This window comes from Podarcis gaigeae (assembly GCF_964106915.1).
Source record: "Podarcis gaigeae genome assembly, chromosome: 7".
NCBI classification, from domain to species: domain Eukaryota; kingdom Metazoa; phylum Chordata; class Lepidosauria; order Squamata; family Lacertidae; genus Podarcis; species Podarcis gaigeae.
The window spans coordinates 24,029,405-24,048,411 of NC_139683.1; the positions used below are offsets into that span (position 1 = coordinate 24,029,405).

The 19,007-nt window shown below is 39.5% G+C and overlaps 1 protein-coding gene across 8 annotated transcripts in view; it reads right to left on the minus strand.

Moving 5' to 3' along the window:
* VPS13B (vacuolar protein sorting 13 homolog B) overlaps positions 1 to 19,007 on the minus strand; it is a 399,672-nt gene that overhangs the window by 318,545 nt on the left and 62,120 nt on the right. For all 8 annotated transcript variants that reach the window (XR_014566943.1, XR_014566944.1, XM_083749735.1 and 5 more), the window contains exons 4-7: positions 6,379 to 6,496; positions 6,005 to 6,172; positions 5,408 to 5,589; positions 2,207 to 2,381 (exon numbers count right to left, since the gene is read on the minus strand). Coding sequence is in view for 6 of the 8 variants with exons in the window: in XM_083749735.1 (XP_083605861.1) it covers positions 2,207 to 2,381; positions 5,408 to 5,589; positions 6,005 to 6,172; positions 6,379 to 6,496 (643 nt within the window). In the remaining 2 variants the exon portion in view is untranslated. The remainder of the gene's footprint in view (positions 1 to 2,206; positions 2,382 to 5,407; positions 5,590 to 6,004; positions 6,173 to 6,378; positions 6,497 to 19,007) is intronic.

Sequence of the window (19,007 nt, forward strand, 5' to 3'; positions counted from 1 at the left end):
CAATGCGAAAAGTAAGAGGTTGTACAGACTGAATGGTATGTGATATGTTGCCTAGGCACACGTCCTGTCTATACATATTGATATTGGATTTAATATTATAATGTAGGTCATAATAAAAGCAGACAAAGTCTTCAACAACACATTCCTACATGAGTAGCAACCAAAGTAGATGCTTTTGGCTTTTCTACCACTGCAGTGAAAGCATTGCTCAGAGCTATGGTCCAGATGCATATTTTTAAAAGGAAAAAGCTCACATTGTTATAAATGGCCTTTCCCCGCAAATAAAGCATCGCTATATTAGTCTGAATTAGCTGGTGGTCTAATAGCCGAACATGATAGGAACTGTAGAGATTATTTTTGATTCCTATGTCAAGAGTGACATGGCATATTAATCGGACAAACTGATGCCTCAGGCCATAATTTTTCTGCAAGATGTGTAAACCCTTTAAAAGTACTGTGCTTCCAGAATCTTGTGCTTTTTAAAGAGCCTATAAGAAAGACCAATGAAAATAAAGGCAATGTAAACTGTGAAAGCAGCCAGCCTACCCTAGTTACCAGGACAATGAAATCAAACATATAAGGGCTCCTTACAGCGAGTCAGACTATCTAGGCCAGGATTGTGTTCTCTGGCTGGTAGTGCCTCAAGAATCTGTCCCAAGGGATTTCCTCAACCCTCTTCAGTAAGCCCTGAATAGCTTGGAACCAGTTTACGTACTTACAGGATAACTTTACCCCATTATGTGCTCTCTCAACTGCTTCGATCTGCAGAACTGATACAGGTGCTACATAATACTCATTCCACTGTTGTATAAAATCAATCTTTTAGTGTGACGACACCTACACTTTAGAACTCACAGCTTCTTGACATCAGACAGGCATCTTCTCTGTACAGTCGTACCTTGGTTCTCAAACGGAATATGTTCCGGAAGTCCGTTCGACTTCCAAAAACGTTTGAAAACCAAGATGCGGCTTCCGATTGGCTGCAGGAGCTTCCTTCACTCAATCGGAAGCCACGGAGGCAACATCAGACGTTCGGGTTCCAAAGAACGTTCGCAAACCAGAACACTCACTTGCAGAGTTCAGGAGCAAAACGTTTGAGTCGCAAGGCGTTCGACAACCAAGGTACAACTGTACTCTTTTTGGCACCTGCTTAAAACATTTTTGTTTAGGCAAACCTATCCCGGCATGTAGCTGCTGATGTGTTTAAATCTCTCTTACGGTTAATTTTAATTATTCAAAATGTTTTGAACTGTTTTTTATTAATAATCTTAACATTTTGTGTAAACTACTTGAGAGGTTTTACTACAATCAAAAGATACCGTATATAAATTTTGTTAAATAAATTTGGGTTTTTGTATGGGGCTGCAGGGATCGTCATCAAAAACCACCTCCTTCCCCATTCCATTGAAAGATCCTTTCTGTTAGTAGAGGCGGCACCATGGGATACCACACCCATCTGTAACTACATTATTTCTACATTATATCTATTTTTTCACACACAAAATGGCAGGTTGCAGCAAACAACTATGCCTAAATAGTCATGTTGCATTTTAGATAATTAATACTAATGAGGTGCTATAAATAATGAAAAAGAATACTTAGTACATAGCTTCTGATGCAAACTGCTCTATTGACTTATTAAATCAGTTCTTTAATAAAGTTAGCTGATGTGACTTGAGGGCTGACTACTTCTAAATAAATTAAAATATGGGATTTACAGAATAATCTAGAGTATCAGATTATTCCAGGTACTTTTAAGGTAAGAATAAGAAAGAATTTTGAACTGTTTATTTCATGTTTTGGTACATATTTTGAAAATGACTGGTGGCAATCCTTTAGTACAGAGGCCCTCAAACTCAGTTACAGAGCTCTTTTAACCAACCCTAGAAAGAATCAAGCCCTTAATACAACACAGACTGCAATCAATTTGAAATATTTGTCATTGCCCTAAAAATAATACACAATGTTATTGTTTAAATGGATTACAAAGTTCCAGTTTAATCTTGGAAAAATTGTTCCATAAAAGACCAAAATGAAACGGTTTATATGGACATTTGTTCTGCCTTCACAATCTTACATATAGCTTCTCTAGGAAGCTAACATATTAATTACTTGTTATTCAGTTACTCGTTTTGCATTATCTGCACTTGAACTGTAATTTCTCTGATGGTTTTGGAGGATTGTGAACGAATTCAATCTGTCTTACCTGAGATGTTCCCCAAAACATCCTTAGTGTGACAAACCAAGTCTTCATTTTCTCCATCTTTAAAGTTGCCTATTTCTCCATAGTAGAGTGAAATTCCAAGTTGCATTATTCGAATAAACATAGGAAGTTGTTGATCAGTAATGGAGAGCTTCAGGGTTTCTACTAAAGTGTGGATCTGCAAGTACAGAGAAAAGCATTGAGTTGGATCTGAAGAAATGTAGAGCTGAGAAGGGCCCCCTAGGGTAATCTGGTCCAATTCCCTACAATACATGAAAGGAAGAATGAATGGAACTCCAATTGTGCAACAATGGATCCTCTGGAACAGCATAAGTGGGCTACCGGAGTTGCAGTAGGACAGGGAAATTATAAGAATACAGCTGAACTGCCTTGCACAAGCAGTAGTGCCTTTCTCCTCCAGTCTTAGATGGTGACCTGTGCATAAAGGTAAAGATAAAGGGACCCCTGACCATTAGGTCCAGTTGTGACCAACTCTGGGGTTGCGGCCCTCATCTCACTTTTTTGGCCGAGGGAGCCGGCGTACAGCTTCCGGGTCATGTGGCCAGCATGACTAAGCCGCTTCTGGCGAACCAGAGCAGCACACGGAAACGCTGTTTACCTTCCCACTGGAGCAGTACCTATTTATCTACTTGCACTTTGACGTGCTTTCAAACTACTAGGTTGGCAGGAGCAGGGACCGAGCAACGGTAGCTCACCCCATCGTGGGGATTCGAACCGCCGACCTTCTGATCGGCAAGTCCTAGGCTCTGTGGTTTAACCCACAGCGCCACCTGCGTCCCTGTGCATAATAAGGGATAAATTCTGTTGAGCACAGTCAGACTTAAACATGCATATAGGACCAGGCTCCACATAAGCGACAAGAGACAAAATTCAGATTTTAAAAGTAAATGTTAATATACATCTAAGGCAAATGAAGATTGTAATTATGAAGTATGTTAAACATTGTGTTAATTTCATTTTTAATGACAGATTTTCCAGGGTACCCTGATGAGGAACTGTGGCCACCAACAGAGATAACCAGGCAAGTTATTTATAAACGTAGTTATAATTATGCTCACACTAATCTATGTTCCCTGGCATGCTTTTTATGGTAACTCAGAATTCATTAAAACCATCTATATAAGTAATGAAGGAATAGAAAACACAGAATTCCTTATTAGAACCACAGCACCAATTGACATTAGTGAAGACTGTGTCAAAATTTCCATTATATGCTGTCAGAAGTTTGTGATTCTGCCATTAAAATATCCCCTCTGCTAAAACCTGGCATGAAAGCTAATGATCAAGCCCACAACTGAACTTCATTCCTCGATCAAAAACAAAAATTTGGCAAACTTTAAGATTCAGAGAGAGAGAAGGCCAAGATTTAATATTCTGCTTACCTACAATAGCCACATAGTACTGCAGTGAAGTGCATTTAGCATGTCAGAGTTTATTATGATTAATAGAAGAACCTGTTTATGTTTCAGAAGCTGCTGAGCACAAATATCTCAAAATGACTTTAGCTGTCATCTCTTTCCATCTAGTGTTACAGTAAAGTTGTAGACAAGTTGAGAAAATATCAATTCCAGAATCTGACAAGTAATTTTGTCTACGGTGCTTGTCATAGACTTTAGGACAGGTGTGAGGAACTCAGGCTGGAGGCTGAGTGCCTGGTCCTTGATACTCTCACCAGTCAACACTGCTCCCTAGGCCAGCTTCATTCCCTTCTTGAGTGTTTTTGCCAGGCTGGAATGTGTCATTGAGCTGTGATAATGGTTCTTGCCTGCCAAGATGAAGCCCCGGAAAGTTGCTCGTGAGGCAATGCAGCCCTTGGACTGCACAAGCTTCCCTATCGCCATTTTAGTACAGTGGTACCTCGGGTTACAGACGCTTCAGGTTACAGACTAGCCCAGAAATAGTACCTCGGGTTAAGAACTTTGCTTCAGGATGAGAACAGAAATTGTGCAGCAGCGGCGGCAGCGGGAGGCCCCATTAGCCAAAGTGGTGCTTCAGGTTAAGAACAGTTCAGGTTAAGAACGGACCTCCAGAACGAATTAAGTTCTTAACCTGAGGTACCATTGTATTTAGAAACTAAAGCATGCAGTGCAAACTGTGAAGATCTATAAGAGGCATAGGCAAATTCCGGTCCTCCAGATATTTGGGACTACAATTCCCATCATCCCCTAGCTAATAGGACCAGTGATCAGGGATGATGGGAATTGTAGTCCCAAACATCTGGTGGGCCAGAGTTTGCCTATGCTTGATCTGAGAGAACATTAAGCTCGGATAAATGCTACAGAGAATGCCAGATTGATAGTTGTATTGATTAGAAAGAGCCATATAGATCCTGAACCGCTCTGGATATCTGCTTCCAATCCTTGGCTTAGAAACAGGAGAAAGTTTGTTACAGTTAAACAAACTGAAACTAAACTGAATAGCTTTAAGTACCTAATAATGAATTGTTAGTCTGAATTAAGACCCTACAGCCACATGCTACTGGATAAATGTATGTGCAAAACAACTCCTATGCGGCATCTGGCATCAATAGTATCAGGATAATTAGCTGCACACAGGGACAGATAAACTACAGTACTCATGGACACATCTGGAAACATGTTCAGAACAGACAATACTTCGCTTTCTCAATCTAATTTCAAAAATTCACAAAACACCCACAGTACATGCTGTTATAGGCTTTCAGATTGCTCTGGCACCACTGTTCCCACATACAGTATGTGCATCCTCTCTTGAAGTGGATTAGAATACACAATCTCATTAAAGACTATTAAGTACCTTGAATTACATCATAATATTTTTGAATTCTCACTTATCTATTACCCCAGTCAGCCTTTTTATTATCCATACAAGTACCAGAATTAAGTATCCTTAAGCTCACACTATGAAGAAGTAGCTAAATTAAGTAAGATGAATTAGCCACACTGATGCTAGAAGCTGTATTTCAAAAAAATGTATAGAATGGTTGAAGTAACTCGCTAACAGCCAAACTACTCTTCCTGGGACACAAAGTCCTGGGACGGCTATAGCCACCCAATGTTCACATCTGGAGGCTCAGAGATGAGTGGTCCCCAAAGGCAGAGCAGAAATTAATCTGTTTTAGGTGGTCAATTTTCATTTTTCTTAGGAGTACATGGTGAAAAACAATTCATACATCAAATTTAAAAGATCTAGAAAAGTACTTACTTTAATAGTGGATGGCATCTTAGAATTAAGATTATCGTAAGTGAAATGTAGACGAGTTCTGAATGAACACTTGTAAAGCAGGGGATCTTGATAAAATTCAATCTTGCCGCTAGCGTTCCTTTTGTCTAAGCAAACCGTGCAGTCGGAAAAATTTATCACCTTCCTTAGGACCAAATCAGTTGCTTTCAAAAGAAAGAAAAATGTTGCTCAGTTCTTAGCAGATAAAGCAAAGTAGATACTATACAAACGCTCGTATTTATTTCACACTACTTAATACATAGAAACATTTTTAAAGGACCCTTCACAAGTTTAAGATATCCAAAGTTTTATTCGAAACACTGGAGAGACTGCAGGAGTGAGGAAGTTACAAATGCTGCCTACTTGGTATCTGCTTCAAGTCTGTGCAGAATCTGAAAAGCCTGAAGCTGTACAATGCATCATGTTGTAAGAACTCAATGGGGAAACTCAGAGAATAAAGCTCACCTCTTAACTAGATCAATATTTGTCTCTCTGGTCACTTTTTCTGCAAAATTATTTTAGAACATTATCTTTAAAAAAAATGTACAATGTCATTTAAAAATTCAATAGTCTGCTTACCAGATATGTCCATGAATGCTCGATCCCAAAATTCATCCACGGTGTAACATTCTGCTGAAGTGATATTGACTGACAGAACGATGTCATCCTCCACGTATTTGAGTATGAGATTATTGATGACAATGTTGACATTGTTTATAACCCGCCAGATCAAACTCTGTACATAGCCTAAAAAGAAATCATGGTTTTATTAAACCCTTTGCTTGGGAACCTTACTAACAAGTTACCAAATACAGAAGGGGGGAAAAATGCCAGTTGAAGAGATATCAACTGTTTAAATAAAACAAAACATCAGGCTTCCTGAGCTTCAAGCAAACTAACAACCGCCAAAAGAGTCCTAAAAAATAACTATATTAATTTTTATCACAAAGTACCTGGTGGTAAATCTGGGTCAGGAGTAGTCTGTTGAATTCTTCTTGGTTTCACTGCTGCTTTTGCACTTTCCGTGGTACTACGATTTGTTGAACTTGAACCACAGCTTTCATGATCATCCTATGAAAGTTAACAAATGTTCATACTGAATCCACAACGGCCCAAAAAAATAGTGGGGGGGGGGATTAATTTTTTTAAAAGAAAATAAAGAATAAAAAACAGATTGCTAGTGAAAAGTAACAAAGGTAAGAAAGATACATACTAATTAAATATGTAATAGGGGAAGGAATGAACAGCAGAATGGATAAGTTGGGGTCTAATACCTTAGAAACAAAAGCTGTTGACCACGAGATAATGAAAACAAACAAAAGTGCTAACAATTTGACAACGGTGCTCTATAATTGCTTATCCCATTTTAAACATTTTATAATGGTTGGATTGGTGGACAGAACAGTTTCAAAGAACCATATATGCATGGTCAGAGGGGGTTATGGCTTAAATTTCTCAGACCACAGTTACACGACCGCCACAATGGCTGTTTGTACTTGTTCACAACAATATGAAAGGATACTACATCTGTAGAGTGTAAGATGCCTAGAATTCTCCCTTTCAACGGAAATATCACTTTTTAATATAAAATTATTTAATGTAATAAACAAAGAACCTTGGTATTTTGACACCTCTTTCAATTCTTTGTATTTGTTGATGTGAAAAAGTCATTTATGCAGTGCTTTTTTCTAGAAAAAGAAGAGCTCAGAACTCACCATGAATGACTCCCTCTTTCTCTTAGAATGTCAATGGCGCCCACCTGAGAGATGCCAGAACTGAGTTCCTTTGAGCTCCAGCTTAAAAAAAGCCCTGCATTTATGTTTACAGTGGTACCTCGGGTTAAGTACTTAATTCGTTCCGGAGGTCCGTTCTTAACCTGAAACTGTTCTTAACCTGAAGCACCACTTTAGCTAATGGGGCCTCCTGCTGCCACCGCGCCGCCAGAGCCCGATTTCTGTTCTCATCCTGAAGCAAAGTTCTTAACCTGAAGCACTATTTCTGGGTTAGCGGAGTCTGTAACCTAAAGCGTATGTAACCTGAAGTGTATGTAACCTGAGGTACCACTGTATCTCTATTTAATTAATATCTGAAGAATGTGGGATTCAAAAGGTGTATCTTAAGGTTATCAAATTCTGGCCCTGTTTGCACATCATAGGAAGCCATAGCCTAAAATACATTATAGTTTACCATGAAAGAGCAGCATACAAGTGCGTGCTGCTCAAAGTGTAGCCACGCCACACCTACTTTTGCCAAACCAGGAGAAAACTAACTGCAGCACTATCTTAGCGTTCTGTGCAAGAAAGCATTTGCGCTTTGTTTCTCTCAAAGCAATCCATGAGAGGCAGCTAAGGTTTGTCCTTGGCCTCCTTTTGTGGTTTGTTTGGGAGAGAAAGAAATCAAAAGTGCTGGCTTCTACGGAATGTTGTAGTAGCACTCTGACCCACAGACCTAATAAGGCGCAGCACAGATCCCAATTTAATATGTGAGACAGTCTTCCCACAAACCATGCACATCTGCCCCAAACTGGATGTCATATGTGGGGCAAGCACAGATGTGGCTGTCAACAGAAAATCAAAAGCCTCAAGCTGTACTCCTGATGGTTCACTGGCAAAGAAGACTTGCTGTCAGGGCTGATCAGCTGACTGGCAGTGAGAACAAGACTGCTGGGTAGCACAGCTGACCTCTGCCCAAAAAGGGCTTGAAGTCACCAGCTATCAGCTAAGAGGCAGCGATTCCAAGCCCACTGGGTCAGCTGTGCAACCAAGATTCCCATGAAGAACTCAGTCGCACAGCCGATCCCTGCAGAAAGCAGGCTTGGATCACCCCCACAGGCGGTAACTTCAAGCCTTGCTTGGCTTGGCTTTTCTTCTATAGCACAGCTAGCCACCTGGCAAAACGGGACCCACTAGCCAGATCTACTTTTCCACCTGTTTGAGATGTTGGCTCATGTGACATGCAGACCAAGTCATGCTTGTTCTTATCAACATGGGGCGGGGGAATCACCCCAAAGTGAAGCTCTCAAAATATTATTTTTTAAGTGAACAACAGCTAATGATATCTTTAACACAATATGTAAACCCTAATTATTACATGTGGCCATGACCTTACAAGAACTATTTTGCTATTTAGACCTTTTATGTCAAAGCAATCTGCAGTCATACATATTTCTGCTCAATGTTAACTCTGAAAACACACAATTAATTTTTGAAACATATGTGGCTGCTCACAAGCCCAGAAATAAAACATGTTCATTAAAAGTTCCAAGTTAACTGCCAAAACCAGCATAATTATGAAAATATTTAACACTGGGACCAACTGAAATCACATACTGCATAGATTACACTGATGTCATGACACACTTCCCAGCCAAAATGCACTAAAACTACTACAGTCTAATAAATCTAGGTCACAGCATATGACAAACATTTTAAAGTTTAAGAAATGTAAATGATATTTTCCCATTTTATTAGCTTGAATTCAAATAGAGGATTTCATAAAAGAAAAGGTTTCAATAACTGTAGGAATTATTCCAAAAAAGCTTTAGTTGTGATTGTAGGTGCCTAAATCTGAAAGAACTCTAAATACTTTTTCCTATAATCGTTTCACAATCCACCTCTCTCATATTTACTTTTGCCGAGTTTCCCCCTGTAACTATGGCATTCGTGATGAAGCAGGCTTTTTTTAAAAAAGACAAACTTTAATTTTATAAATATTTAAGAGTCTTTTTGCGTTGACACTTCTGGGACTGCCACCTGATGAAAGGTGGCTAGTAAGTAAAATGGGAGGTTTCTCTGTCTGCATGACTATTATTGGAAATATAGAGAAGATAAAGGGGATGTCGGTGCTTCCAGTATTTTAGGGATAGCTCACAAAGGAGAAAAGCTGGTTTCCAAGGTGAATAATGCTACTTTGCCCACTATTTATTTACATATATTACGCTTATATATATTTACATATATATTATAAACATACAATATACTATATTTTTCCGTGTATAAGAAGATGCTTTTTGCTTTAAAAAAAAGGCAAAAATTGGGTGTCGTCTTATACACGGATAATGAATGCGGGGGGGGGGGAACGTGTGATTAACGGCAGCAGCAAGCAGGAGATTGGAAGCGGCGATTGGGCAGGTGATTGGTGGCTGCAGCAAGGCCTGCTGGCGATTGGCTCCGGCTGTGGCAATTGGGCAGGCAATTGGCAGCTGTGGCAAGGCAGGGAGGCGATTGGCGGCTGCGGCAAGTGAGCGGGGGCTGATGGTGGCGGTGAGCAAGCAGACATTTGGCGGCTGCGGCGAGGTGTATAACTGGCAGTGGCGGGCAGGCAGGTGAGCGATTGGCGGAAGTGACCTCCTCCACCTCCCAAAAAAGCTAAACAACTTAATTTCTTAATTTTGGGTTAAAAAAAACAGGGGTTGTCTTATACATGGGGGCGTCTTATACAAGAGAAAAATATGGTAACACTGTATATTTTTATATACTTATTTGTTTCTGCAACTCCAAAGTGCTCTCCTGAGACAGATGTTAGTGAATAAGAGTCGGGGGCTGCAAGTTGATCTGATGACATTATGCCAGCTAACTTAGTATTATGTCTACACATGCCAGCATCTTATCCTGCATTTGTTAACACGGCTCCAAGTAAGTTTCTGAAATCATTCTGTAGATTTGAGGCAGGAGCGGGAAAAACAGCAATATATATGCATTAAAGAACAAACCCCTCTTCATACACGTGTACACCCCCCCTTCTCTTTCCTATTGCATCCTCTAAGATTATTCCCCTCCTCCATGTTTCCTGAGACAGAAAGTGGTTTCGATAAGGGAAGGGCAACCAATGGGCTGTATCCTCAGTGGATCAATTTGGCCTAAGATCCAAAGGGCCTCAATCCCAAGTTGATAGAGCCAGGCCTTGGTACTTCCTTCATAAGTCGTAAGCAGAGACAAGTAGCATTTTTAAGTGGCTTAACATTAAATAAAATGTCCTGGATTACGTACAAATCAAATAACTGAAAACAAGATTATTTCTGCTCCGTTGCTGCCAAAAATAACACCAAAAGCTAAGGCACACTAATGAAAACATAGACATTTGGAAAAATAATCATCAGTACTTTAAAAGGCTTAAACATTTTGATGCTATGCTAAAAAATATAAATCTCAAGAAAGCACATTAAACACACCAATTTCAAATAGCACTGTCCCATGAATACAGATCAGCATAGAGTGAAATAAAGATGTAATGTCATTAAAGTTTAGAAGCTGGTCCTAGGGTCATGAATTCACTTCTGCAACTCCTATCCACCCCCACAGGAATTTCCTCCCACTGTCCTTAGCCATGGTTCATCATGGTTTGCACCAGCATGAACCATGTTTAATACAAACCCAGAGGATGCACACCCCATTTAATATCTGAAACTCTGGTTTCAAACTGGTTACAAGCAGTTTTTACTGGTGCAATAAGTGCTCCTAGGTTTTGTTTATTAAAAAAGGAAAGGGAGGCAAGTCCAATCCTGCAATCCTGGCAATATTTCACCATTAGAATGAGCTACATTTGAAAAAGGAGTCCTGTGCATGTTTATTTGGAAGTAACTTCTAATTTCTCCAGTGTAGCTTACTTATTAGGAGATGTGTTTAGAATTGCCAAGCAAACACTTCTGTAGCATGAATTTTCACAGGCTAAGGCTAGAGTTTACTTCTAGATGCAGTTTTTCCCTGATTGTATCACTGAAACTCTCTGTCCATGCAGCTTAGAAAAGCTATATTGCATTGTAGCTTGAATCAACTATATTTCCATTTATTAACATTCATAACAGCAAACATTTTTATTTAAAACAAATCAATGTACATCTCAGTTCAAAAAGGGTGAATGGGCGAAATCCTCTGTATTCTACCTTAATTCAAGCCACACTTTCCCCTCGTTACTTGTGACTGTATCAAAAAAAAGAACAAAAATGTTGTTCAGTATTTTAACTTGTGTAAAACATGTGGAGGGCTTATTTGGGGGTGGGGGGCAGAAGGAAAAATAGTTGTACAATCGGAAAGGGGGAAACCATGTCAAAAGCGGTGGAAATAATCTTAGATAAAAAGTTTTGTTTAAAAATATCAACAGTTAGATCACTTCATTCAATGAATATCTGTGTTAATAAATTCATGTAATGTTGTGCTATTATGGTGGGACTGGATGTTACAAGCTGACCTGCAGAAACCAACACTTGCTTACCAAGCCTAGCCAACATTTGTAGCCACCTGCTGAAAGCTTAGAATCATAGAGTTGGAAGAGACCACAAGGGCCATCGAGTCCAACCCCCTGCCAAGCAGGAAACACCATCAGAGCACTCCTGACATATGGTTGTCAAGCCTCTGCTTAAAGACCTCCAAAGAAGGAGACTCCACCACACTCCTTGGCAGCAAATTCCACTGTCGAACAGCTCTTACTGTCAGGAAGTTCTTCCTAATGTTTAGGTGGAATCTTCTTTCTTGTAGTTTGGATCCATTGCTCCGTGTCCGCTTCTCTGGAGCAGCAGAAAACAACCTTTTCCCCTCCTCTATGTGACATCCTTTTATATATTTGAACATGGCTATCATATCACCCCTTAATCTCCTCTTCTCCAGGCTAAACATGCCCAGCTCCCTTAGCCGTTCCTCATAAGGCATCGTTTCCAGGCCTTTGACCATTTTGGTTGCCCTCCTCTGGACAAACGTTCCAGTTTGTCAGTGTCCTTCTTGAACTGTGGTGCCCAGAACTGGACACAGTACTCCAGGTGAGGTCTGACCAGAGCAGAATACAGTGGCACTATTACTTCCCTTGATCTAGATGCTATACTCCTATTGATGCAGCCCAGAATTGCATTGGCTTTTTTAGCTGCCGCGTCACACTGTTGGCTCATGTCAAGTTTGTGGTCAACCAAGACTCCTAGATCCTTTTCACATGTACTGCTCTCAAGCCAGGTGTCACCCATCTTGTATTTGTGCCTCTCATTTTTTTTGCCCAAGTGCAATACTTTACATTTCTCCCTGTTAAAATTCATCTTGTTTGTTTTGGCCCAGTTCTCCAATCTGTCAAGGTCGTTTTGAAGTGTGATCCTGTCCTTACTGTGCTTACTTACAGCACTGCTTACTGTGCCGTGCTTGTTCAGTTTTTTGAGGTGTGGCAAAGCACTGAGATAAGAACCTGAGCCAATTCCCTCAGACTTTTCTGATATAAGTTGATGGTCAGATATTTAGCCATCCTTATAACCGTTCTCTGAATATGTTTCACTTCGCCAATATACTTCTGGAATTGTGTCAGTCTAGCAAAGTAGGAGTTTGGGGAGGGTTCAAGTGGGGTTCACTGGGGAGGAGGAGCCAGGGAAACACAGCTGCCTTAGATAAATTTGCTTGTTCTTCTCTGGATCCAATCCAGTCTTGATTACTGCACTCTAAATTGTTAAAAGTTACAATATTTATTTTTGGATGCTACATAATTTGAATAGATACATAATCATCCATTGTGTAAATAATTTCATTTGAAAAGTTATGCACAAGGTTGCAAGATTTTACAGCCTACATGAAAAGCAATATTCACATCTCTCTCTCTCTCTGCTACTGAATTATCCGGATTATTTTGCCATAATTACAGCAAATAAATAAATTTCTTTTACTAAGTACTTATTTCAGATGAACCAAGAAGAAGAATGGGTGTGGGGGATCTTCAAACTTTAAGAAAAGGAAAAAAAACAAAGAGATGCTTTCCAGTATTCAACTAGGGTTACTAAAAATATGGAAAGCAGGCTGATCAGAATGGAGTAAGAAAGATTTACAAGTGACATAGGGGAAAAGGGAAGTGTGGGAAAGTAAAATTTTGGATGCATCTTCCAATTTTCGTACATAATGCCAGATAGAAGCAGCTTGGGGAGTATTGAGTGTTTACAGAGAAAATAATGTAAAGTTTCAAATTAAAGCAAACCATGGTAATAGTCTGTAGCAAAGGTAGAGTCAAATTTTACTATTACAGTATAGTATTATTCTGTCATTATATATGTTAAAATTGCTTTAATTCATGTTATATACTGACATTCTGCCGCATGACTGACTCCTCCCACATACATCTTTTTTGGGGTACCACAAAGTTCTCTATGGTCCAGATTAAGAATCTACTTTAGATTTCCCATTCTATGTAAATCAAGGGTAGGAATAGCTTCCTGCTTTCTAGGTTCTACAAGGCAACAACAGAGCCATATGTTTAAAGGAACAAACAAAAGAAAAGCAAACATTTTGCTGAGCGTGCATATGCATGGCTCATATCCACTGGTGTCGCTTAATTCCTCAGACAAATACAGTTGATGTAGAAATGCAAGGATAAGACCACAAACTCAATGGCATGACCTTAGAAGTAATATTCTCACAAGTCGGAAGCAGATAATGATGTATGAAAACCAGGTGCAATTTGATAGGCATGTAGCTTTGCTGGAAAGGAATACAGCACACCTAATTAAAAGCAAGGTGAAATGTCTATGGAAGTCTTCATAATGTACCCCAGGAGAGCTTTCAAATAATTTGGAGTGGAAACAAACACACTGAATAATAAGAAGAAGATATTTTGGGTCTTAACAGGTAAGTCATAGCTCATGGAGTTTAAAATAATATGTACCGGTATGGTTAAAGGGGGACCAATCAGAGTATTGATACTGGAGCAACAAAATGGAGAAATTAGGATCATGGGCTTTGGAATTAGGATGGCTATAACAGCTACTAAAGACATAACAGAAACCTAGAACTTTTACCAGGATATTTTCAATGAGAATATGCAGTATCAAAAGATGACAAAAGCCCAAACAAAGGGTGGTATGTCATGATGAATTTAAGTCCATTTACTTCAAAGGGTCTATTCCTGACTTAATTGGATAACAAAATAATTTAAAATCTGTATCACTTTATACCATTATGAGTTATTGAACCTCAGCTTTGGGCTTTCTATATTTCTAGGTTGACATAGTCAGGAATTTCTTTAATGCCATGGAAAATTAATCAGTAGTGTATAGGTATGGAGAACTTTCCCCTAAAAAGACAGAAAAGCAAATCCTGCGAATCTTGATAAACCCAAAATATTCCTGGAGATGCTGGATCATGTTTCTCTACCCAAAAATAAATATTTTGCTAGATTTAGCAACAGCGAGTAGTAAAAATGTGCTTTAAAAATGACTCTGGAGGATGATTTGGATCAAAAGCATTTTAAGTTAATAGTGCTTACATTTGCAGGGAGAATACGTGAAGATACTGCAGGATATAACAGCACATTAAATGTGGAGTAAAGGTTTAGGAACCTGTTTCTTCTAGTTTATAAAAATATAATTTGAGAGGGAGAAGCCTTAAATGATCGAACACAGTGAGCTGATTTGCACATTATGCTAAGTCAACCTATGTCTTGGTGTGAACATGCAAACATACAGTCAGACTCCCTGATGGGAGACTGCAGCGGTTTTGCTCTTCCTCCTGTCCTGTTGCTGCTTCGCTGCCATGAGCAAAGTCATGATTTGTCTTAACACACTATCCAAACCAGGCTCGTGGTTTGTCTCACTCCAAACAATCCATGAGCTGTAACCAAGGTTTGCGCACAGTGTGTGTGTTTGTGTTTTATTATATTGTAAATTGCTTCAGAATACTTCATAGGAAGCAATTTATAAAGGAATTAACAATAATAGTAGCATTAAGTATGGTGCAAAATAAAGTTGCTTGACAGTTTTCTGTGATCTACTGTAACAGCAACGTGTAGCAAACAGACATGCTACATGTTATAAAATTAACTGATGATCTAAAATGTGTACAGTACCAAACATGTAAGAATTTCAATATTTGGGAATGTTTGTAGCTATTAGTAGTAGCCTACACATCTATTCAGAAGTAAATCATATTGAATTCAATGTGTGAGAAGGACTGCAACCCTACGTTTTAATACACAGTCACCAAACTCTTTTTAAAAAATCTAAATGATAACCTTTAGCAACTACTTTGTGAGGTACTGTGGCATTCAGTGTTTCACAAAAAACTAGAGTTTACAATTAGAAGGCCAAGCCAGTGCTCACCACTTAAAGCAGAAGCTTTTGTTCAGTTAAGAAAATGAGTTTTATGAAGGTAATCAAAACACTGGATTCAAGAATACAAGTGATCTCGAATCCTTTAATGCACGCCTGTCCACTTTTGAAGTGATCCCCTGACTGCAAGAGCTCAGGGCTCTCGGTTTTACAATGTGACTCATTACTCATATGATCCTTAAGTTTACCAAAATAGTTTTGAAACAGTTTTGAAAGCAACTCCCTGAGCGACAGCCAAACCAACTAGTATGAAAAGAACTCCCACAGGCATCCCATGGCAACGTTTCAGTTAATTATATATGCAGCGCTGTAAAGCTCAACTCTATTGCCGAGTTGCCAGAAATCAAATAGTTCCATTGGCAGATCTCTAAATCAAAGGCAGGAACAAACATTAATGAATTATTCTCCTACACATCAAATAATTGCCAAAATATTGAAAGTCTCAACTTTAAAGCTAAAGGATGTAATATACCTTGCTTATTTCAGTTAGCATTGACTGGAGGGCAAGTTATTTCATGCGCTATTCTTATTTCATGTGCAATTCCCATATATTTGCAAAGATCCCTTTGGAATATGCTATCTGCTTCTGAGTCCACATCTCAGTGAGATATGATCAGCCAGCAGGAAGCCAGCTGAAGTGAGCAGAGAGCATAAGGAAGGTCTAGACTGCAGCCTTAAGCCCTTTTATCACCAAGCAGGTCCTAATGATTCCCACATGGATTTACAGGGACTACCGGTATATAAGGACACTGCTTTGGCCTGAAGATCTGTACTACCATGAAAATGAATGGCCTCAAATTATGGGTTCAGACTCCTTGCCGGAAAAGTGTAAAATTTCTACAAAATTTGGATTCTGGTAACTGTTCTTTTTCCATATATTTTCTCTCTCTTGAAATTCCTCTTAGACTTTAGGCCAGAGGTAGGCTACCTAAGGCCCATGAGCCGGATGTGGCCCAATCGCCTTCTCAATCCGGTCCATGGACGGTCCAGGAATCAGCGTGTTTTTACATGAGTAGAATGTGTCCTTTTTTAAAAAACACATCTCTGGGTTATTTCTGGGGCATAAGAATTCCTTCATTCCCCCCCCCCCAATATAATCCGGCCCACCACATGGTCTGAGGGACAGTGGACCAACCCACGGTTGAAAAAGGTTGCTGACCCCTGCTCCAGGCCTTGTGAACTCCAGAGCTGCAAGATCTCCTAGGCCCCCAGAGCACAGAGCAGATTTAGCCTCTCCTTCTTCTCTGTAAAAAGGTTGAGTTTTGTACAATGCTTACTGATCACTATTAGCAGCAAAGATTGTTACCAGTAAAGGCAGAAAAATAATCTGAGAACGCGTAAGGCCAACACTGCTAGAAAGTTAAGACGTAGAACCACCAATAGCCACAGAAAGAGTAATTACATTAGCTCTTTAAAAAATTGTTAAGACATGGCATTGCTTCAATTTTAATTTTATCATATCTATCCTGCTTTTCAGCTCATTATCAGCCCTCAGCACAATAGAGACAGGAGATCCCATTGCAGATCTCCAGTGAGTCACCCAGTTTGGGCTGGAATTCTTCATTTCGAAAATCCTTCATGAGCTGCACTCCACCTGCCAAAACGCCATGGGATTCAAGGGTTTCTCCTTGCCCATAGAATTAATCTTCTGTATTTATCAGGAATGGAACCCACGCGTCGAAACTAGAAATGTTAAAGTAACATATCTGAGTCTGAATAAATCACATGCTTCTATGAACACCACAGGCCCACTTTAGCAATACATTAATTGAATCCTGACACTACTGGTGGGAAAGGATTCATTTTCTAAAGCAGTGAATCATTAAGTCACTTCATTTACTGTCTCCAAATACCTTACTTAGCACACACTGGCTTCTTTCTCAAAAGTTGGTTTGAATTAGGCCATTACCATCTTATTCACAATGATGTGGGTCTCTGTTAGTTACCACAGCCTCAAAAAGAATGCAGAGTTTTTGGTTTTTGATTTATTGAGGACAAAGCAGTGGTTACAATAATTTCTGTGTGGCAAATAAAACTAAAGTTTATTAGGCTCATGAAAAATAGATTCCACAATGTTTAAACAGCATAGAAAACACTATAACGTTTGCGGGAACATTTTCCAAAGCCGTATACACTTAATCTCAAGGAAAATCACTGTTCCCTAACATTTTTTTTGCATCTATCTACATTGATTCTTAAATTTCTTAGCCAATTCAGTTGAAAAGAGAAAATTCCCTTAGTATGTTACACCTCTGTTGTTTTACATCTTTTGCTAGCACTGAAGTGCTACTTAAATAGCTCTTAAATTTCACCACGGAATACAGAAAAAGCCTTGTTCTCATGTGCTGTCTTTCACACCTAGCTTTTGCCCACATATGGTGGTTTGTTAAACCACAGTTTTCTAAGCAAGCAGAACATATTAAGAAACGTAAATTGTTCACTCTCAAAGGAACCAGTAATTTAAAATGTCTTACGTGAATAGTTACTTTTATTCAGTAATAAAATTAGAATATTCTGCACACAACCAGCTACAAACTTATTTTTTTCTTTTCTACAGTGTTCTAAAATCAATTTCCAGCAATGGAAACAGGTTCCAGAATTAAGTCCTGTTATAAAGTTCCTGCACTAAGTCTATCACAGGTGTAGTCCAGAATAGAAGACTGTGTATGCATGCGTATGTGCAACATTCATGAAGCAGCTAGACTATGATAGAAGTAAAAGTTATTATTATTACAATATTATCTGGCAGACATCTTGCTCTGTGAGGAGTGGTTAAAACAAAGTTTCCTGGTTTGGGTATCATGGAGAACTATGGTTAATAAATCACTATCAGGGGCGGCCAACTCCCAAAAGACTGCAATCTACTCACAGAGTTAAAAACTAGCAGTGATCTACCCCTTTTTTGGGGTTCAGGTCAAAAACAGAGTTAAAAACAGGCGGTGATCTACCAGTGATCTACCACAGACATCCAGTGATCTACCAATAGATCACGACCTACCTGTAGGACGTGCCTGCCTATATCAATGCTGAATTTAGGCATGCCAAAAAGGAAGCATGCAAGAACAAGGCTTGTTTCCCTTCCAATAAACCAGAGGTGAGGGGCGCTCTGGTCCACAGGCTAAACCAGGTCTGCCAGGGATTCAAATTCCAGTCACCTAACCGGCATTACTTACTTACTTACTTACTTACTTACTTACTTATTACCTGACTTAAGGTTCCAGAGCAGGTCACAACAATTTAAAATTCAAGATTAAAAGCAATTAAAAACAAATTGCAATCACAATAACTGGGTGGGTAATTAAAAAAACATACATTTCAACAGTGGCGTAGCGTGGGGGGTGCAAGGGGGCTGGCCGCACCGGGCACAACATCTGGGGGTTAGGGTTAGGGGGCGCAAATCCACGGGTTAGGGGGCGCAAATTCCTTGCCTTGCCCCGGGTGCTGACAACCCACGCTACGCCACTGCATTTCAAGTGTCATGGGCCAGGGTAAAGAGGTGCATCTTCAGCATACAGTGAAAAA